This window comes from Indicator indicator, chromosome 36 (genome assembly GCF_027791375.1).
Source record: "Indicator indicator isolate 239-I01 chromosome 36, UM_Iind_1.1, whole genome shotgun sequence".
In the NCBI taxonomy this organism is placed as follows: domain Eukaryota; kingdom Metazoa; phylum Chordata; class Aves; order Piciformes; family Indicatoridae; genus Indicator; species Indicator indicator.
In genome coordinates this window covers 5,032,141-5,051,998 of record NC_072045.1, presented here as the reverse complement: position 1 = coordinate 5,051,998, position 19,858 = coordinate 5,032,141, and the positions used below count along the sequence as shown (strand labels likewise).

The 19,858-nt window shown below is 51.5% G+C and overlaps 1 protein-coding gene across 18 annotated transcripts in view; it reads left to right on the top strand.

Moving 5' to 3' along the window:
• Positions 1-19,330, top strand: part of CELF5 (CUGBP Elav-like family member 5) — a 45,741-nt gene extending 26,411 nt beyond the window's left edge. For 2 of the 18 annotated variants that reach the window (XM_054396376.1, XM_054396374.1), the window contains exons 4-12: positions 8,835-8,963; positions 10,889-10,968; positions 11,983-12,129; positions 16,582-16,726; positions 17,333-17,479; positions 17,700-17,762; positions 17,850-17,933; positions 18,964-19,107; positions 19,203-19,330. In XM_054396376.1, the coding sequence (XP_054252351.1) occupies positions 8,835-8,963; positions 10,889-10,968; positions 11,983-12,129; positions 16,582-16,726; positions 17,333-17,479; positions 17,700-17,762; positions 17,850-17,933; positions 18,964-19,107; positions 19,203-19,330 (1,067 nt within the window). Of the gene's footprint in view, positions 1-6,010; positions 6,018-8,137; positions 8,155-8,834; positions 8,964-10,888; positions 10,969-11,982; positions 12,130-16,581; positions 16,733-17,332; positions 17,480-17,699; positions 17,778-17,849; positions 17,934-18,963; positions 19,108-19,202 lie in introns of those variants that run through there. The other 16 variants (XM_054396381.1, XM_054396380.1, XM_054396379.1 and 13 more) reach the window with 16 other exon arrangements.
• Positions 19,331-19,858: the final 528 nt, after the last annotated feature.

Genomic DNA, 19,858 nt, shown 5'->3' with positions numbered 1-19,858 from the left:
ACCATTGCAGGTACACAGAACCATTGCAGGTACACAGAACCATTACAGGCACACAGAACCATTACAGGTACACAGAACCATTACAGGTACACAGAACCATTGCAGATACACAGAACCATTGCAGGTACACAGAACCATTACAGGCACACAGAACCATTACAGGTACACAGAACCATTGCAGGTACACAGAACCATTGCAGGTACACAGAACCATTGCAGGCACACAGAACCATTGCAGGCACACAGAACCATTGCAGGTACACAGAACCATTGCAGGTACAAAGAACCATTACAGGCACACAGAACCATTGCAGGTACACAGAACCATTGCAGGTACACAGAACCATTACAGGCACACAGAACCATTACAGACACACAGAACCATTACAGGCACACAGAACCATTACAGGCACACAGATCCATTGCAGGCACACAGAACCATTGCAGGCACACAGAACCATTGCAGGTACACAGAACCATTACAGACACACAGAACCATTGCAGGTACACAGAACCATTGCAGGTACACAGAACCATTGCAGGCGCACAGAACCATTGCAGGTACACAGAACCATTGCAGGCACACAGAACCATTACAGGCACACAGAACCATTGCAGGCACACAGAACCATTGCAGGTACACAGAACCATTGCAGGTACACAGAACCATTACAGGCACACAGAACCATTACAGGCACACAGAACCATTACAGGTACACAGAACCATTGCAGGCACACAGAACCATTGCAGGCACACAGAACCATTACAGGCACACAGAACCATTACAGGCACACAGAACCACTGCAGGTACACAGAACCACTGCAGGTACACAGAACCATTACAGGCACACAGAACCATTGCAGGTACACAGAACCATTGCAGGCACACAGAACCATTGCAGGCACACAGAACCACTGCAGGTACACAGAACCACTGCAGGTACACAGAACCATTACAGGCACACAGAACCATTGCAGGTACACAGAACCATTGCAGGTACACAGAACCATTGCAGGTACACAGAACCATTACAGGCACACAGAACCATTACAGACACACAGAACCATTACAGGCACACAGAACCATTACAGGCACACAGAACCATTGCAGGTACACAGAACCATTGCAGGCACACAGAACCATTACAGGCACACAGAACCATTGCAGGTACACAGAACCATTACAGACACACAGAACCATTGCAGGTACACAGAACCATTGCAGGTACACAGAACCATTACAGGCACACAGAACCATTACAGGTACACAGAACCATTGCAGGCACACAGAACCATTGCAGGCACACAGAACCATTACAGGCACACAGAACCATTGCAGGCACACAGAACCATTGCAGGTACACAGAACCATTGCAGGCACACAGAACCATTACAGGCACACAGAACCATTGCAGGCACACAGAACCATTACAGGCACACAGAACCATTGCAGGCACACAGAACCATTGCAGGTACACAGAACCATTACAGACACACAGAACCATTGCAGGTACACAGAACCATTGCAGGTACACAGAACCATTACAGGCACACAGAACCACTGCAGGCACACAGAACCATTGCAGGTACACAGAACCATTACAGGCACACAGAACCACTGCAGGCACACAGAACCATTGCAGGTACACAGAACCATTACAGGCACACAGAACCACTGCAGGTACACAGAACCATTACAGGTACACAGAACCATTGCAGGCACACAGAACCATTGCAGGCACACAGAACCATTGCAGGTACACAGAACCATTACAGGTACACAGAACCATTACAGGTACACAGAACCACTGCAGGTACACAGAACCATTACAGGTACACAGAACCATTGCAGGCACACAGAACCATTGCAGGCACACAGAACCATTACAGGCACACAGAACCATTGCAGGCACACAGAACCATTGCAGGTACACAGAACCATTGCAGGCGCACAGAACCACTGCAGGCACACAGAACCATTGCAGGCACACAGAACCATTACAGGTACACAGAACTATTACAGGCACACAGAACCATTACAGGCACACAGAACTATTACAGGCACACAGAACCATTACAGGCACACAGAACCATTACAGGTACACAGAACCATTGCAGGCACACAGAACCATTACAGGCACACAGAACCATTGCAGGTACACAGAACCATTGCAGGCGCACAGAACCATTGCAGGCGCACAGAACCATTGCAGGCGCACAGAACCATTACAGGTACACAGAACCATTGCAGGCGCACAGAACCATTGCAGGTACACAGAACCATTGCAGGTACACAGAACCATTGCAGGCACACAGAACCATTGCAGGCACACAGAACCATTGCAGGCACACAGAACCATTACAGGCACACAGAACCATTGCAGGCACACAGAACCATTACAGACACACAGAACCATTACAGGCACACAGAACCATTACAGACACACAGATCCATTGCAGGCACACAGAACCATTACAGGCACACAGAACCATTGCAGGTACACAGAACCATTACAGACACACAGAACCATTGCAGGTACACAGAACCATTGCAGGTACACAGAACCATTGCAGGTACACAGAACCATTGCAGATACACAGAACCATTGCAGGCACACAGAACCATTGCAGGCACACAGAACCATTGCAGGTACACAGAACCATTGCAGGTACACAGAACCATTGCAGGTACACAGAACCATTGCAGGCACACAGAACCATTGCAGGCACACAGAACCATTGCAGGCACACAGAACCATTGCAGGCACACAGAACCATTGCAGGCACACAGAACCATTACAGACACACAGAACCATTACAGGCACACAGAACCATTACAGACACACAGAACCACTGCAGGTACACAGAACCATTACAGGCACACAGAACCATTGCAGGCACACAGAACCATTACAGACACACAGAACCATTACAGGCACACAGAACCATTACAGGCACACAGAACCATTGCAGGTACACAGAACCATTACAGGTACACAGAACCATTGCAGGCACACAGAACCATTGCAGGTACACAGAACCATTACAGGTACACAGAACCATTACAGACACACAGATCCATTGCAGGTACACAGAACCATTACAGGCACACAGAACCATTACAGGCACACAGATCCATTGCAGGTACACAGAACCATTACAGGCACACAGAACCATTACAGGCACACAGAACCATTACAGACACACAGAACCATTACAGACACACAGAACCATTGCAGGTACACAGAACCATTGCAGGTACACAGAACCATTGCAGATACACAGAACCATTGCAGGCACACAGAACCATTGCAGGCACACAGAACCATTGCAGGTACACAGAACCATTGCAGGTACACAGAACCATTACAGGTACACAGAACCATTACAGGTACACAGAACCACTGCAGGTACACAGAACCACTGCAAGTACACAGAACCACTACAGGTACACAGAACCATTACAGACACACAGAACCATTACAGACACACAGAACCATTACAGACACACAGAACCATTGCAGGTACACAGAACCACTGCAGGTACACAGAACCATTACAGGCACACAGAACCATTGCAGGCACACAGAACCATTACAGACACACAGAACCATTACAGGCACACAGAACCATTACAGGCACACAGAACCATTGCAGGTACACAGAACCATTACAGGTACACAGAACCATTGCAGGCACACAGAACCATTGCAGGTACACAGAACCATTACAGGTACACAGAACCATTACAGACACACAGATCCATTGCAGGTACACAGAACCATTACAGGCACACAGAACCATTACAGGCACACAGATCCATTGCAGGTACACAGAACCATTACAGGCACACAGAACCATTACAGGCACACAGAACCATTACAGACACACAGAACCATTACAGGCACACAGAACCATTGCAGGCACACAGAACCATTACAGGCACACAGAACCATTGCAGGCACACAGAACCATTACAGGCACACAGAACCATTGCAGGTACACAGAACCATTACAGGCACACAGAACCATTGCAGGCACACAGAACCATTGCAGGTACACAGAACCATTGCAGGTACACAGAACCACTGCAGGTACACAGAACCATTGCAGGTACACAGAACCATTACAGGCACACAGAACCATTGCAGGCACACAGAACCATTGCAGGCACACAGAACCATTACAGGCACACAGAACCATTGCAGGTACACAGAACCATTGCAGGCACACAGAACCACTGCAGGTACACAGAACCATTACAGGCACACAGAACCATTGCAGGTACACAGAACCATTACAGGCACACAGAACCATTGCAGGCACACAGAACCATTACAGGCACACAGAACCATTACAGGCACACAGAACCATTACAGGTACACAGAACCATTGCAGGCACACAGAACCATTACAGGCACACAGAACCATTGCAGGTACACAGAACCATTACAGGCACACAGAACCATTGCAGGCACACAGAACCATTACAGGCACACAGAACCATTGCAGGCACACAGAACCATTACAGGTACACAGAACCATTACAGGTACACAGAACCATTACAGGCACACAGAACCATTACAGGTACACAGAACCATTGCAGGCACACAGAACCATTACAGGCACACAGAACCATTACAGGCACACAGAACCATTACAGGCACACAGAACCATTACAGGTACACAGAACCATTGCAGGTACACAGAACCATTGCAGGTACACAGAACCATTACAGGCACACAGAACCATTGCAGGTACACAGAACCATTGCAGGCACACAGAACCATTGCAGGTACACAGAACCATTGCAGGTACACAGAACCATTACAGGCACACAGAAGCATTGCAGGTACACAGAACCATTACAGGCACACAGAACCATTACAGACACACAGAACCATTACAGGCACACAGAACCATTACAGACACAGAGATCCATTGCAGGCACACAGAACCATTACAGGCACACAGAACCATTACAGGTACACAGAACCATTACAGACACACAGAACCATTGCAGGTACACAGAACCATTGCAGGTACACAGAACCATTGCAGGTACACAGAACCATTGCAGATACACAGAACCATTGCAGGCACACAGAACCATTGCAGGTACACAGAACCATTGCAGGTACACAGAACCATTACAGGTACACAGAACCATTGCAGGTACACAGAACCATTGCAGGCACACAGAACCATTGCAGATACACAGAACCATTGCAGGCACACAGAACCATTACAGGCACACAGAACCATTGCAGATACACAGAACCATTGCAGGCACACAGAACCATTGCAGGCACACAGAACCACTGCAGGCACACAGAACCACTACAGGCACACACTGGCAGCTCCCAAGCACCCCAGGCTGGATGGCACAGGGCTGCCATGCACAGCTCATGCCCCTGCATGAAGCCCTCTCACAACAAGAGCAGTGAAACCAGAGGAGAGACAATTCAGTCTGTGACCACTGCAGCTTTGTTTTCTTTACAGTTTGTGTTTCTCTGATGAGTGCAACTCAAGCTGAGCAAGTTTGCAGCTATGGGAAGAGCCCTTCCTTATAGCAAGAGCCCCCACAGTGACAGGAGGTAAAAGAAAGATTTGGGGCAGGGCAGAACTGCCTGGATTAGAAATTTCTCAAGGGAACAGCTGCATGCATCAGTGAGGCTTTGCTCTGCATTATCCTTGAAGGGGAACCTCTTTTATCCTCCCCAGGGACTTGACATCTCTCAAATTAAGCACCCTGCACCAGAACCTGTCTCTTGGTCTAAGAGATGCTATTTTCTTTTGTGTGTGCCAAAGGGGCAGTTCTGGCCAAGCCTTGCAGGGGCTGTGTGGGTGCTAGAGAAGGAATTCTCTAGTGCAAAGATTCCATCTGCATTAGTTCAGAGGGGGACCTGTGATTCTGGTGCAGGCTTTGTCAGCTCTTTCCTCCTTTCCCTCACGCCTCTGTGAGCCTGGGAGTGCCAGAAGGAGAAGGAGTGAGGGGGCAGAGGAGCTTGTCTGTGCTTCTTGTGAGACCTGGAGCACTCTGCTGCACTGATGTGATATGACAGCTAGCCCAAGCCCATTAGCACTGCCTTAGAGACAAGGAAGCTCTCTGCATACCCAAGGAGATTTGATGTGTCCTGTCCACAGCCCAACTGCTGGAGCAGGCTTCCTCCCTCTCCCTCATCCTTGCTGCTGACAGCTGTTGGCCAGATGACCTAGATCCACTGGGTTTAAAGAGGAGCAGTGTCCAGAGCTTGTGTGCTCTTCCCTCTCTCTCTCATGGTTGATGCCTTCAGCCTTAACCCCTTGCTTGTTCCTGTGTTGTCTTCAGCAGCAGCTTGCTCTGGATTGGCCTTCCTGCTGCTGCCTGGGTGACTGACTGTGCCCAGAGCATGTTTCCATGGGAACTCAACAGTCAGAGATCAGAGACAATTTTCCTGGTTGCTGGACAGCATGGGAAATTGCCAATCAGAGGGTGAAAAACAAGAGCTGGAGAGAAAAAGGAAGGGGGGGGTGGGGAAAGAAATGGCAGAAGGAGGTTGTGCAGTTACAGCAAGTGGGGGAGAGAAGATCTTCCTGCACTGCAAGGAGTCCCTGCTGGGGATTGAAAGGAGCCCAGGGATGCACAGCAGTGGCTTGAGGAAGCTCAGGTGACTTGGGATAGGCTGCTTGAAGAGTGGTGGCAGCAGACATCAGGTGAAAGGGCTTGCAGGGCTTTGGGCTACTTCTGGAGGGCCCTTGGGTGGGGGCAGATGCTGTGTTACTGCTGAGAAGGCAGCTGGAGAGCACCTGGTTGATCAGCTGTTGAGCCTTGTGCCTTGGCTGGGCCTTCTTGGTGTTGCCAGAGCAGTAAATTTTGGATAGACTCAAAGCAGCTGCAAGAGTGTCTCCAAAATGCAACCCCTTGCCACCTGGGTGCAGGGAGAAGTGTAGAAGGAATCATGAGGGAAGTGGAAGGGGATGGGATTCCCACAGCTTTAGTTATCCAGGGAATCATGAAAATGGGGGGAAATCTGGAAATTTGGCCTTTGGAACTGCCCCAATTTCAGCCATGGCTGAAAGTCAGGAGCACAAAGCCTTAGGTGCAGCACTTTGAAGCCTTTGCCTGTGGTGTCATCCCTGCATGCATGTCAAGTGCCCAGTGGGGAGCTGTGCCTGCAGGGAGGGTGCTGCAGCCATGCCCAGTGCCTCCCTCTGGGCTCTGCATGGTGGAAGAATGCATCTGCCTGCACATCCATCCCTCCTGCTCCCCAAGGAATGTTGTTTCTGAAGGCACCTGCTGGGGCTAGGCCAGTGTGAAGCATGTTCCTGTGCATGCAGGCCCCTGTGTGCTCCTCCATTCCTGCTGGGAGTGCCTGCAAGGGGCCATGGCACCTGCAGAGCCTCCCTGCACCTGCTCCCAGCTGTGTCCCTGTGTGGAGAGCAGCAGAGGGGAGGCAGATTCCTTACTTTGCTGGGTGGGAAACATCCTCCCAGGCAAAAAGGGAGCAAGGAAAGGGCTGAGGGGGCTCTGTGGAGAGTGTGCTGTGTCTCCCATCCCTGCCATGCCTACACACAGCCACCCCTGCAGCCTGCCCTGCTGTTAGAGCTCCAAGACCTGTGGTTTTTCAGGTCACTGCACTCTCAGCTAGCAGCTTCCTTGCTGTTTTCCCTGACCTGCCTCACGTTACAGTGGTTGTCTTTGAAGCCAGTCCCTCTGATCCCCTTGCTGCCAACGAGGAGTCCTCTCTCTCCCTGCTCCTCCTGGGCCATATCCTGATGGATTTCACTGCTGTGGGTAGTGTGGGGCAGTGGGGGAGGGTTGACTCTCTAGTTGGCACAACTGTCTCCTCGCAGGAGTGGAGTTTGGACTGGCATGAGGCTGAGGTTTTCATGTTGTGCTATTTTAATAGCTGCTCACAGCACTCTGTGGAGGATGTTGCTGCAGCCACTGCTGTGTTTGTGCTTGACTGGGTGGCACAAGGCTGTGTGATGGGCCCCTGTGGGTGCTGATGAGGGTAGAGAATTGGCAGTCTGCATCTTCCTTCCCACCTCCCATCCTTGGCCATCCCCACAAAACCATAATCCTCACTTCTGCCTGCTGATAGAGGAACCCAGAAGGACCCTGAGCTCCAAGTCCTAGATGCTTTGGCAGCCTTCCACCCCCCACCAGTGTGACAGGGATACAAAAAGCCCTTGGAGAAGGGAAGAGTAGGCACCATGAAGCTGTTGGTTGGCCCTCAGCCAGCTGATCCTATGGTAAGGCAAATTGGGATCCAGGCCTTAGAGGCCATCCTGGGAGACATCCTGGTTAAACTGGAGGAGAGAAGGAGAGAAGGGCAAACTAAGGCTAAGATGCTTGGTTACACAGCAGCTGTGGGAACAGTGGTTTTGGAGAGAAGGAAAAGGGTCCCAGAAACCCAAGGGTCCTGGGATTTATTCTCCCTGCCTGGTTTGATCTGCTCTGTCTCCTCCTCCTGGACTTCCTGCACTGCCCAATGAGGGGACAGTTGCCCAGGCAGTTTTTCTTCCCCCCATTTGTGTTGGATGGTACAAAGGAAAGGACTAAGGAATAGAAGCAAATTACTAATCTTGGGGGTTTTTTTCCCAATTTTTAGTCCTTTGGGAAAGGGAGGACAGGGAAAAGCCACAGAAACCTTTGCCAGATAGGAGGAGCTTGAGAGAACCCTGCACACAGTCACCCCTGGAAGCGTTTCAGCCAACAGCAAATCGTTCCCCCAGCCAGGCACCCTTTTCAGCACTAGGCTGTGATGTGCTTAGAAGTGTCCTATCCCTCCTGCTTTGGACTGTTAAGCCTCATAGAAGGTTGATGTTTCTGTGTTTGCCCCTAGGGGACAGGAAGCTCTTTGTGGGCATGTTAAATAAGCAGCAGTCTGAGGATGACGTGCTCCGGCTCTTTGAACCCTTCGGGGTGATTGATGAATGTACAGTGCTCCGTGGACCTGATGGGAACAGCAAAGGTGTGAACCCCTCTGCATCTTCTGCCCTTTCTCCCTGCTCTCCAGGTAGCCTGTGCCTCCTCTCTCCACCAGGGAACTTATTTTCTCCCTCCCCCCTGACCCCACCTTTAGGTGAAGCTTTAGCACCACCAGGCTGTGGTGGGTTGGAAGATTCCACCCCTCAGCACCTTGTGCCCTTTCTCCCTGCTCTCCAGGTAGCCCTCACCTGTGCCTCCTCTCTCCACCAGGGAACTTATTTTCCCCTCCCCTTCCCCCCTTCTCCACCTTTAGGTGAAGCTTTAGCATGGCCAGGCTGTGGTGTGTTGGAAGATTCCACTCCTCAGCATCTTGTGCCCTTTCTCCCTGCTCTCCAGGTAGCACTCACCTGTGCCTCCTCTCTCCACCAGGGAACTTATTTTCCCCTCCCCTTCCCCCCTTCTCCACCTTTAGCTGAAGCTTTAGCATGGCCAGGCTGTGGTGTGTTGGAAGATTCCACCCCTCAGCATCTTGTGCCCTTTCTGCCTGCTCTTCATGTAGCACTCACCTGTGCCTCCTCTCTCCACCAGGGAACTTATTTTCCCGTCCCCCTCCCTCCCACCACCTTTAGGTGAAACTGTAGCACCACCAGGCTGTGGTGGGTTGGAAGATTCCACTCCTCAGCATCTTGTGCCCTTTCTCCCTGCTCTCCAGGTAGCACTCACCTGTGCCTCCTCTCTCCACCAGAGAATTTATTTTCCCCTGCCTCCCACCACCTTTAGGTGAAGCTTTAGCACCACCAGGCTGTGGTGGGTTGGAAGATTCCACCCCTCAGCACCTTGTGCCCTTTCTCCCTGCTCTCCAGGTAGCCCTCACCTGTGCCTCCTCTCTCCACCAGGGAACTTATTTTCCCCTCCCCTCCTCACCCCAGCACCTTTAGGTGAAGCTTTTGCACCACCAGGCTGTGGTGGGTTGGAAAATTCCTTCCCCCCTCCCTGCCTCCAACATTAAATTTGCCAGCCCAGCTCAGTTGGAAGCAAATGAAAGCTGTGTTTACAAACAAAAACTACAATCTACAATGAAATGCAAGGGATATGTACAAAATCCATAGAATTTGCAATATTTACAGGGATTTACAATTAATGAACAGCTAAAGACCAAGGGTAGCTAAGAGCTTTTCCCTCCCTGCTCCCCACCCTCTTACCCCCTTGTACACAAAAGGGGCAAGAAAAAAGAGCAGAGAGATATTTTGTTAGACTTAGCCAAAGCAATGCAGCCAAGGTCAAGCAGAAGCAAGTTAGTCTCTCCCAGAGCAAAGAGGCAAGAAGAAAGAGAAATTATTTACCCAACCTAATTCTGATGGTAGATGACTCTCCAATGGGATTGTCTAGAACTATCATTATCTTCCTTTTTTGCACCCAGTAGGGATTTATTTACATTTTCCTACTTTCTCTTCAAGATCTGTGAACATTTTTAAAGGCCTAACCTTAATCTACCACCCAGGCACAGAGGGAGCAGGGCAGGTGGAGTTGTCTGCTGCCAGGGAAGGTTGGGGCAGAGGGGCAGAGCCCCAAGGGGAAGCAGAGCACCATGAGGAGCTGAGTTCTCAGGATCACTGGTGGGAGCCTCCTGACTCACCCTGGCTCTGCAGCTGGAAGTGTTTGGAGCCACAGTTAGGAGTGGATGGAGAACTTGGGGAAGAGGTAATCAGGAGCAAAGAGGGGGGAGATGGTGACATCATCTATGGAGTGTATCATGGAAGCAGCAATCTGAGACCCTTCCTGTTTTTTCCAGGAGAAAAGGACTTTGGATGAGTCATCCTTTTTTTTTGTTCCCTGCTTTCGTGGGGTGGCTTTTCCTTTGCCTTGCTTGAGATCCAGATGCTGCTGCCTCTTGCATGGTGATGCAAGGGGCACTTCCACAGCAGCCCTGTCACTGCAATCTCCTGTGCTCTTTCTGTCCCTTTCCAGGCTGTGCTTTTGTAAAGTTCTCCTCTCACACAGAGGCTCAGGCAGCAATCCACGCACTCCATGGCAGCCAGACAATGCCCGTGAGTATAAGGCCAGGGGTCCTACCCTCTTCCTCATCCTCCTCCCATCACCCTTTTGCAGGAGCCACTCCTCACTGACCCCAAAACAGGAGCAGTTTGCAGCTCCTGTGGCTGTGGGGGGTAAGGGGCTCTGTGTGTGTGTGTGTGCACATCTTGTCTTTGGGAGCCATCCTGCCTCCTGGGCTGGTGTGTGCCTGTCCAGGCTGGTAGTGACAGCACTTGCAGCTAGAAAGGCTGAATAAAAGAGAGCCAAGAGCAAGCCCATGGATTTTTCTTGGAGGCAGCTACCTGGACTAGTTCAGAAGGAAAGCAGAATGCAAGCTAAGAATTCAGCAGTGTGAGCAGACAGGACTCCAGGGGCTGAGCACACTCCCCACCTTCTCTTATGCAGGCAGGAGAAGGAGGTCTCTGGGACAGGCCAGGTGTGGATGGGGATGCTGTGTGCACTGTGTGGGGCTGTGCAGCATCAGCTGTGCCTTCTTGTGCACATGGAGCTGCAGTTGTGATCTCATCTCTCACAACCTCCAACCTGGATTTCGGGGCACCTTGTGGGCATTGCTGCAGCCCAGGTTCGTTTCCAGCTGCCAGGAACTGCTCTGCCCAGCCAAGCCAAGCTCAGTGGTGGTGGAAAGAAGGTGCTGGTGGCTGACACTGTGCTGGGTGAAGGCAGCCAGGCACGTGTGCACCCGGAGAAGGCAGCCAGGCATGTGTGGCACCCACTTGGGCACCCCTGCAAGGTCCTGTCAGGGGTGGGGAGAGCGAAGGGTTGGACGGACTGACGGATGGGGAAGGGCACAGCCCAGGTTCCAGGCAGCTCCTGTGCACTTTCATGCCAATATTTGCTCTTTTGCTCCTCTCCCCAAACTCCTCTCTGCTGCCTGTCCTGCCCCCCCCCCCCCCCCCACGTCCTGCCTTGACCGCTGACTCTCTGCCTGTCCCGCGGCTTCTCCTCCCCTCCCTGCCTCCTCTCTCTGTCTCCTCTCTCTCTCTCTTTCTCTCTCTCTCTGTGCCTAGGGCGCCTCCTCCAGTCTAGTGGTGAAGTTTGCTGACACAGATAAGGAGAGGACCCTCCGTCGTATGCAGCAAATGGTGGGGCAGCTGGGGATTTTCACTCCATCTCTCACCTTGCCGTTCAGCCCATACAGCGCCTATGCGCAGGCTGTGAGTATCCTGCGTGTGTGGGGCCCGGGGCGGGGGGAAGGAGGAGCTGCCCTCCTGCTGTGGGGCAGCACCAAACCTCCGCGCTGGGAGGTCACAAAGGGATCTCCCTCTCTTGTAACAAGTGCCTGAAGGCTTTTCCCCAGCAGCTGGGAGTTGCTCCTGGTTTCGGGTTTCCCCGCGTTCCCCCCGCCTCCCTTCCCCGATCGCTGTGCGGTTCTCTGGTGGAAGCAGGAGGGACAAGGAGAGAGGTGGAAGCTTGTGACAGGGAGGTTGGATTTGGCTGATGTGGTGCAGACTGACGGAGGTGTCTGGGGAGCAGGGCAAGCACGAGCTGGGGTCTTTCTGGCTTGTTTTGAGGACAGCTCAGAGCTCAGATTCCTGGGTGGTGTCTGCCAGGCATAGAATAGGTTCAGAGATTCATGGAATGGGTTGGGTTGGAAGGGACCTGAAAGCTTATCCAGTTCCAACCCCCTGCCATGGGCAGGGACACCTCCCACCAGCCCAGGTGGCTCAAGGCCTCATCTAACCTGACCTTGAACACCTCCAGGGAGGGGACATCCACAACCCCCTCTGGGCAACCTGTTCCAGTGTCTCCCCACCCTCACTGTTAAGAATTTCTTTCTAATCTCCAGTCTCAATCTGCCCTCCTCAAGCTTCAATCCATTCCCTCTCATCCCTCTCCCTGGCAGTCTGCCAACGTGGGCACTCTTCCTCTGGGTCTGTGGCACAAATGTGTGTTTGGTTTTGGAGCACCATGAGAGCCCTGGGCCCATCTCTGCTGAAATTCTCAGGAAGGTGCTGATCCTCCCAGTGCTGTCCTTGGCTCCCAGGAGTTTTTTCTCTTGGCTACTACGACCCTGGAGTTTGGAGGATGCTGGAAGAGGGAGCAGAGGGGGAGAGGTGTTTCAGCAGGCTGACCTCCTCTGGCAAGAGTGGCTGTGCTTTGGGTTTTAGAACCTCCTTGCCTTGGAGGGATGGTGGTGATTGCCATTTATTGTTGTTTTCATTTGAGATAGGTCCCAAACTCCATTAAGTCCCTGATCAGCTGGGGTGGAGCAGCTTTTGGGTCTTCCTGGTGCTTGTCACTTGAAGGTCTCTGCTACCCTGAGTATAAAGCTCATGGAAGGAGGTTCAGTACTCAAGGTATGAGGGATGCTTGTGTCAGACAACTCAAAAGTAGATGTTGGTACTGAGAGTGATTTTCCAGGGGAAGAAACACAAATAAACCTCCTCTTCTCATATATGTGGACACCTCTTCCATCTCTGGCTTCAGTGGTGTCTCCTCTCCACCCACATGACAGAGAAGGAACCATTTCTCAGTTGCTGGCTGAGAATTCCTGGGAACTGCCAAATGCCACAGAATCATTTTAGTTGGAAGAGACCTTTAAGGTCATCAAGTCCAACCCTTAACCCAGCACTGCCAGGTCACCACTAAACCATGGACCTCAGCACCACATCTACACAGCTTTTAAATCCTTCCAAGGATGGGGACTCCACCACTGCCCTGGGCAGCCTGTTCCAAGGCTTAACAACCCTTTCAGGGAAGGTTTTTTTCCTAATGCCCAACCTAAACCTCCCCTGGTGCAACTTGAGGCCATTTAAGTGTATGGCAAGAAGATGGAGCAGCAAAAGAAAAGAGGCAGTGCCTGAGGCTCCATAGCATTGGGGAATTTGGGGAACCAGGGGCAGATTTTGTCCCACACAAATGATTTGATTCTTCTTGTACAGTGAGGCTGAGAACAGCTGCAGCATCCCAACCACCAAGGCTTCCAGCAGAATTGTTTGGAGGGGAGAACTGCTCTTTGACCAAGCACCAGTGTCTCTTGCCAGGACCAAGCTTTTCTGTTTAAGCCCTCTAAGTCACAAGCCAGCTCTGCCTGAGGTATAAGGCTATAGCTTAGCTCAGCTGTGTGGCAGCTATGAGGTGATCATTCTGGTGTGTCTTCTACTGATGGTGCTGAGCGAGGCAGGAATGGACCACCCAGTGAGGTTATGAGGGCAGTGAAGTGCTTTTAGTAGCTTATGGACCAGGATCTGTAGGGAAGGAGAGCAGCAAGACCTTCTGGACTCAATCTTTAAGTACCCTCCAGTCTTCAGAACCCCTTGCTGATGACAAGAGGCCTAGGCTGTGCTCCTTGTTTTTCAGCTGTGTCTGTAAACTTGCTGCTTTGTCTCTGATCCTTCGCTGCCCTTCCTGCTCTGTGACTTTATTTTGGCTTTCCTCTTGCTCAGGACTCAGCCTGTCTCCCACTCTTTCAGTTTTTTTTTTTCCTTCCTTTTCCTTTCCACTGGTTTGGGTTCTCTAGAGTCTTTCTGAGGCACCCTCCTCACACCTGCTTGTTTCTTCTCTTGTGCCATCCCAATCTTTAGTCACTTTGCTCCTTGGAGAAGAGATCCTAACCAGTTGTTCCCTGCATGCAGCATCCTCATCAGAGGGAGAAGGTTATCAGCCCTTTGCAATGCCATCTCTGCAAGTGGGGACAGAAGGGAGGTGCTGAACCTCCTTACAGCACCTCCAAATCTCCTGCCATGGGCAGCTCTTGGGAGCTGAGACCTTTGGGAAGCCAAGGCTCCAAGGAACTCCCAACATATTTCATGCTTGCATGGCGCAGGGCTTGGAGTAGTAAATGCTGCACCCAAGCTTACTCCCAGGCCCAGGAGATGGAGCTGACAATTCTGGCTGTGGTTGGATTAGACTGAGAGGAAGGAGTGCTGCTGGGATGAGCTCCTGCATCACAATTTAATACCCTGACAACTTTCTCTCCCTGTCCCTAGGGGGGGGTTTGCTGCCTCACCAAACCAAAGCAGTCCCCAGAGTCCCTGGCCTAGGAAGAAGAAATTTAGAGCCTGGGTAGTTTGGGGTTTTTTTAGTTTGTATTTTTTTTTCTTTCAGTTGGATGTAAATAATATATTAATTGGATTTTCCTTTAAAAACTGTCTCAACTTACACATAAAATAATCACAGGCTGTGTCAGCTCTAAAGTTACTCTGCTCTGTTCAAATACACAAGATATTAAAAGCAGGCAAACAGCTGGTACAAGCTCTAGGGGGAAAAAAAATCTCATCCTTATCTGGGAAACAGGACTGGCTAAAGCAGCTGGAAGCAGTTTATTTCACTGCTTAAACCAGGTTTTGATCCCAGGTGCCTCTTCTGCAAGTGCAAAGTGAATTATTCCCTGCATTTCAGTTTGTTCAACAAGTTGAAGTCAGTGATTGGGTTGAAGGGAAATTGGGGAACTGAAGTGGGAGCTGAAAAAGAACCCCAATCAATACAAAACCCAATCAACACAAAAACAATCAATCAAAAAATAATCCAAAAATAATCAATCAAAAAAAAAAAATCCATCCAAAACCCAATCAGTCCAAACCCAATCAATATGAAAAAAACAATCAATACGAGAAACAATCAATATGAAAAACAATCAATGCAAAGAAAATCAATGCAAAAAAAAAAACAATCAATGCAAAAATCCCCCAATCAATCCCAAAAAACAATCAATCCAAACCAAATCAATATGAAAAAACAATCAATACAAAAATCAATGCAAAAAAACCCCAATCAATCCCAAGAAACAATCAATCCAAACCAAATCAATATGAAAAAAACAATCAATACAAAAAACAATCAATGCAAAAAAAACCCCAATCAATTCAAAAAACTCCAATCAATCCCCAAAAGCAATAAATCCAAAGCAAATCAACCCAATCAATATGAAAAAAACAATCAATATGAAAAATAATCAATGCAGAAAAAAAAAATCAATGCAAAAAACCCAATCAATGCAAAAAAAAAATCAATGCAAAAAAAACCAATCAATGCAAAAAAACCCAATCAATGCAAAAAAACTAATCAATGCAAAAAAACCCAATCAATGCAAAAAAAAAATCAATGCAAAAAAAACCCAATCAATGCAAAAAAAAATCAATGCAAAAAAACCCAATCAATGCAAAAAAACTAATCAATGCAAAAAAACCCCAATCAATCCCAAAAAGCAATAAATCCAAACCCAACCAATACAAAAGAACAAACCGCAGGTAGCTCCAGAGTGGGAGGGCTCCGTCCCGGTGCACCGGAGCCCCCTCGGGGCTGCCGGCGTGCGGGGAGGGCGAGGCGGAGTCCCCCATGGCCCCGGGGATGCCGCCGGGCCCCGGCCCGAGCCTGGAGGGCAGGAAGCGGTGCTCAGCCCTCCCGGGCGGTGGCCGCAGGGAGCTTCATGCCCAGCCGCGGGGCCCCAGGAGCGGACAGCGGCTCCCGAGGCCGCCCGCAGGTCCCAGCCGCCAGCGGGAGGCTGCGGGGCCGGCAGCCGGCGCCTCCCAGCGGCGGCCGCGGAACATGGCAGGGCCGGAGCCCCGGCACCTGCACGGACTGCCCTGCGCAGCCTCCCCGAGCCCCGCCTGCGGCGGCGGAGGGCCCCCGGCCTGGGACCCTGACTGCTCGGTCCTGCTTTGCAGCTGATGCAGCAGCAGACGACGGTTCTGTCCGCCTCGCACGGCAGTTACCTGAGCCCGGGCGTCGCCTTTTCCCCGTGCCACATCCAGCAGATCGGCGCCGTCAGTCTCAACGGGCTGCCAGCCGCTCCCATTGCACCAGCATCAGGTGAGGGCCTGGTGTGGGCCAAGGCGCAGCAGGTCCTTCACCACCCACAGAGCTCCAGCCCCGGCACTCAGCACGGTGCTCACACAGGTAAAACAGTTCCCACACCCCTGCAGGCTCAGCATCAGGCCACTCTCCTCTGACCCTGCAGCCTCTGAGGGCAGCAGCCCCTACCTAGTGCTGCAGAAATTGCTGCAAACCTCCCTGCACCCTCACAGGCTCTCTTGCCCTGCTGCTTCTCCTCCTTGCTGCACTTTCCCCCTTTGATATTCTAAAGAAGGATGTAGTCCCCAGGTGCTTTGTTGTCCCCATCCCACAGTGACACCACCAGCAGTGCTTGAGCAGGGTTGTGTCATGCCAAGGTGCTCTACAGCCTGGCCTGAAAATCCTCAGTCCCAAAGCTCTGCCAGCAGCCAGCACCAGCAGTGCTGCACACTCTGCTGCTGCCTCTACTTTGGTGAAGGCTCCAGCAGAAAGTCTGTCACCTCCACATGCCAGCTAGGAGAGATCATAGCTTCCTACAGAGCAGCCTTGGCAGGCAGATGGAAGGAGCTTTGCAGGACGTTGACTCTCATGGGATGTCCTCCTCCTCTTCTTGCTCTGCTGCAGGGCTACACTCACCACCTCTCCTGGGGACAGCAGCCATGCCAGGACTGGTGGCACCCATTTCAAATGGATTCACTGGAGTGGTACCATTCCCAAATGGGCATCCAACCTTGGAAACAGTTTACACCAATGGCCTTGTGCCATACTCAGGTACAGAGAGCAGGGAAAAAAATCCCTCTGGAGAGCTCAGGAGCTGCACTTAGCTCTTTTTTTTTTTTTTTTCTTAGTGGATTTTCACCCTGCCCACCATTTTTTTTATCTCCCTACCAGCCAAGCACTGATCCTTACTTGGCAAGGAGGGTGGGGGGAGAGAGACAGAACACAGGAGTGGTTCTCCTTGATGTGCTTCTGATTATGTTCTCCTCTGCAGCCCAGAGCCCTTCAGTAGCAGAGACTTTGCACCCAGCCTTCACAGGAGTTCAGCAGTACGCAGGTACCAGCTTCCCTTGCCTCCTTCCAGCCCTTCTGTGGCTGACCACATCCTCAGCTAACCAGTCTGTTCTGTCTTCCTGGACTACAGCTGTGTACCCAACCACCACCATCACCCCCATTGCTCAGAGCATCCCCCAGCCACCTCCTGTCCTGCAGCAGCAGCAGCGAGAAGGTGAGGACTGGGGCCTCTGTGTGTGTCTGGTGGGGATTGGGGTTTGTGCTTGGCTTGTCCTCAACATCACAGAACCTAGCAGAGAGGAGCCAGCACTGCCCCTTGTCCATTCTGATCTTTAACCTTGGGGCTGGAACCAGCCATGTCTCTGCAGAGGGTTCAGAGACTTGCTGAGCTTACAGACTTGCTGAGCTTCTCCCTGGCCAGATGCTGCCAAGTACGAAGGGTACAGCAAGCTCTGCAGCACCAGGCTTTGACAGCACAGGGCATAGAGTCAGCACCTTCCCAGTGCAGGCAGGGGAAGAGAGCACTTCCCTCCCCACCTTCACTGATGCCAGAAGCACTCTGGTACCAACCACACCAGCATCTCCACTCTCCTGTCCTCTTTCTTCACCCTTCCTAACTTCCTGAGTTTCTTTTTCAGCCTGTTTCAACACTGGTCTGGAGGCAAAGACATTCTTCTGCCTGCTGCTGCTTTGTGTTTTGGGTGTCAGTGAGGGAACAGCTCCCTGTGCCCACCAGGCTCACAGGGAAGCCAGTAAAGGAGTGGGCAGGATCAGGGCAGCTCATAAATTGGATGTGTGGCAATCCAGGAGAATTCCAGCTGGGGCTGGGGCTTTGAGACTGAAGGCAACCACTACATAGCTGTGGGCAAGGGGCTACTACAGCAGCAGCTTTCTGCTGCTCTCCTATGGACAGGGAGAGCTATGAACATGGAGCTGTCACCTCAGCTCATTTCCTTCCAGACACTCAGAGTTGTTGTGTCCAGCACCCTCCATGGGAGCTGGACAAACTGTGAAGGTGAATCTGCTCTTCAGGAGCTCTAAGTCTCCATATTGCCTCCCAGCTGCAATTAGAGAGCCCTCAGAACCCTTCATGGACAAAGAGACAAGCAAGGGGAGGTCAAGACAGGAGGAGGCAGTGCTGGGGTTCTCCTCCAGTGCTGTGCTCCAGGTGTGAGCCCATTTCTCTTCCCCTTCCCTCTGGGGGCTCTCTGTTTTGTCCCTCCCCATTGTCCTCGTGCCTGCAGGTCCTGAAGGCTGCAATCTCTTCATCTACCATCTCCCTCAGGAGTTTGGAGACAATGAGTTGATGCAGATGTTTCTGCCCTTTGGCAACATCATTTCCTCCAAGGTGTTCATGGACCGTGCCACCAACCAGAGCAAGTGTTTTGGTGAGTGCTGGTGCCAGGGGGCAAGGGGAGCAGGGTGGGCATCCAGGGCACTGACAGTGCTGCTCCTCTCCGTGCCTCCTGTCCTTCTCCTTCAGGTTTTGTAAGCTTTGACAACCCATCCAGTGCACAGACTGCTATCCAGGCCATGAATGGCTTCCAGATTGGCATGAAACGTTTGAAGGTCCAATTGAAACGACCCAAGGATGCTAACCACCCCTACTGACAGCAGTGAACAAGCAGGAGTCACTTCTGCAGAACAGGTAAAGCTGGCACCAGCACGGCACAGCTCTGCCACAGCCCTGGCCAGTGCCAGGGCACCAAGGTCTGAGGGGAAAGCCAGGAGCTGAGGGCAGCTGACAGGGCAGAGGCCTCACCTGCCAAGGCCTAGCTCCAGCACCTGCCTGAGGCAGTCCTGCAGGTGATGGCCAGGGTCAGCCCAGGTTCTAGATCTTGCTGTAGTCTACCTGGACTTCAGCAAGGCCTTTGACACTGTCCCCCACAGCAAACTCCTGGCGAAGCTGTCAACCTGTGGCTTGGACAGCAGCACTCTGTGCTGGGTTAGGAACTGGCTGGAGGGCAGAGCCCAGAGAGTGGTGGTGAATGGTGCCACAGCCAGCTGGCAGCCTGTCACTAGTGGTGTCCCCCAGGGATCAGTGCTGGGCCCCATCCTGTTCAATATCTTTATTGATGATCTGGATGAGGGGATTGAGTCCATCATCAGTAAATTTGCAGATGACACCAAGCTGGGAGC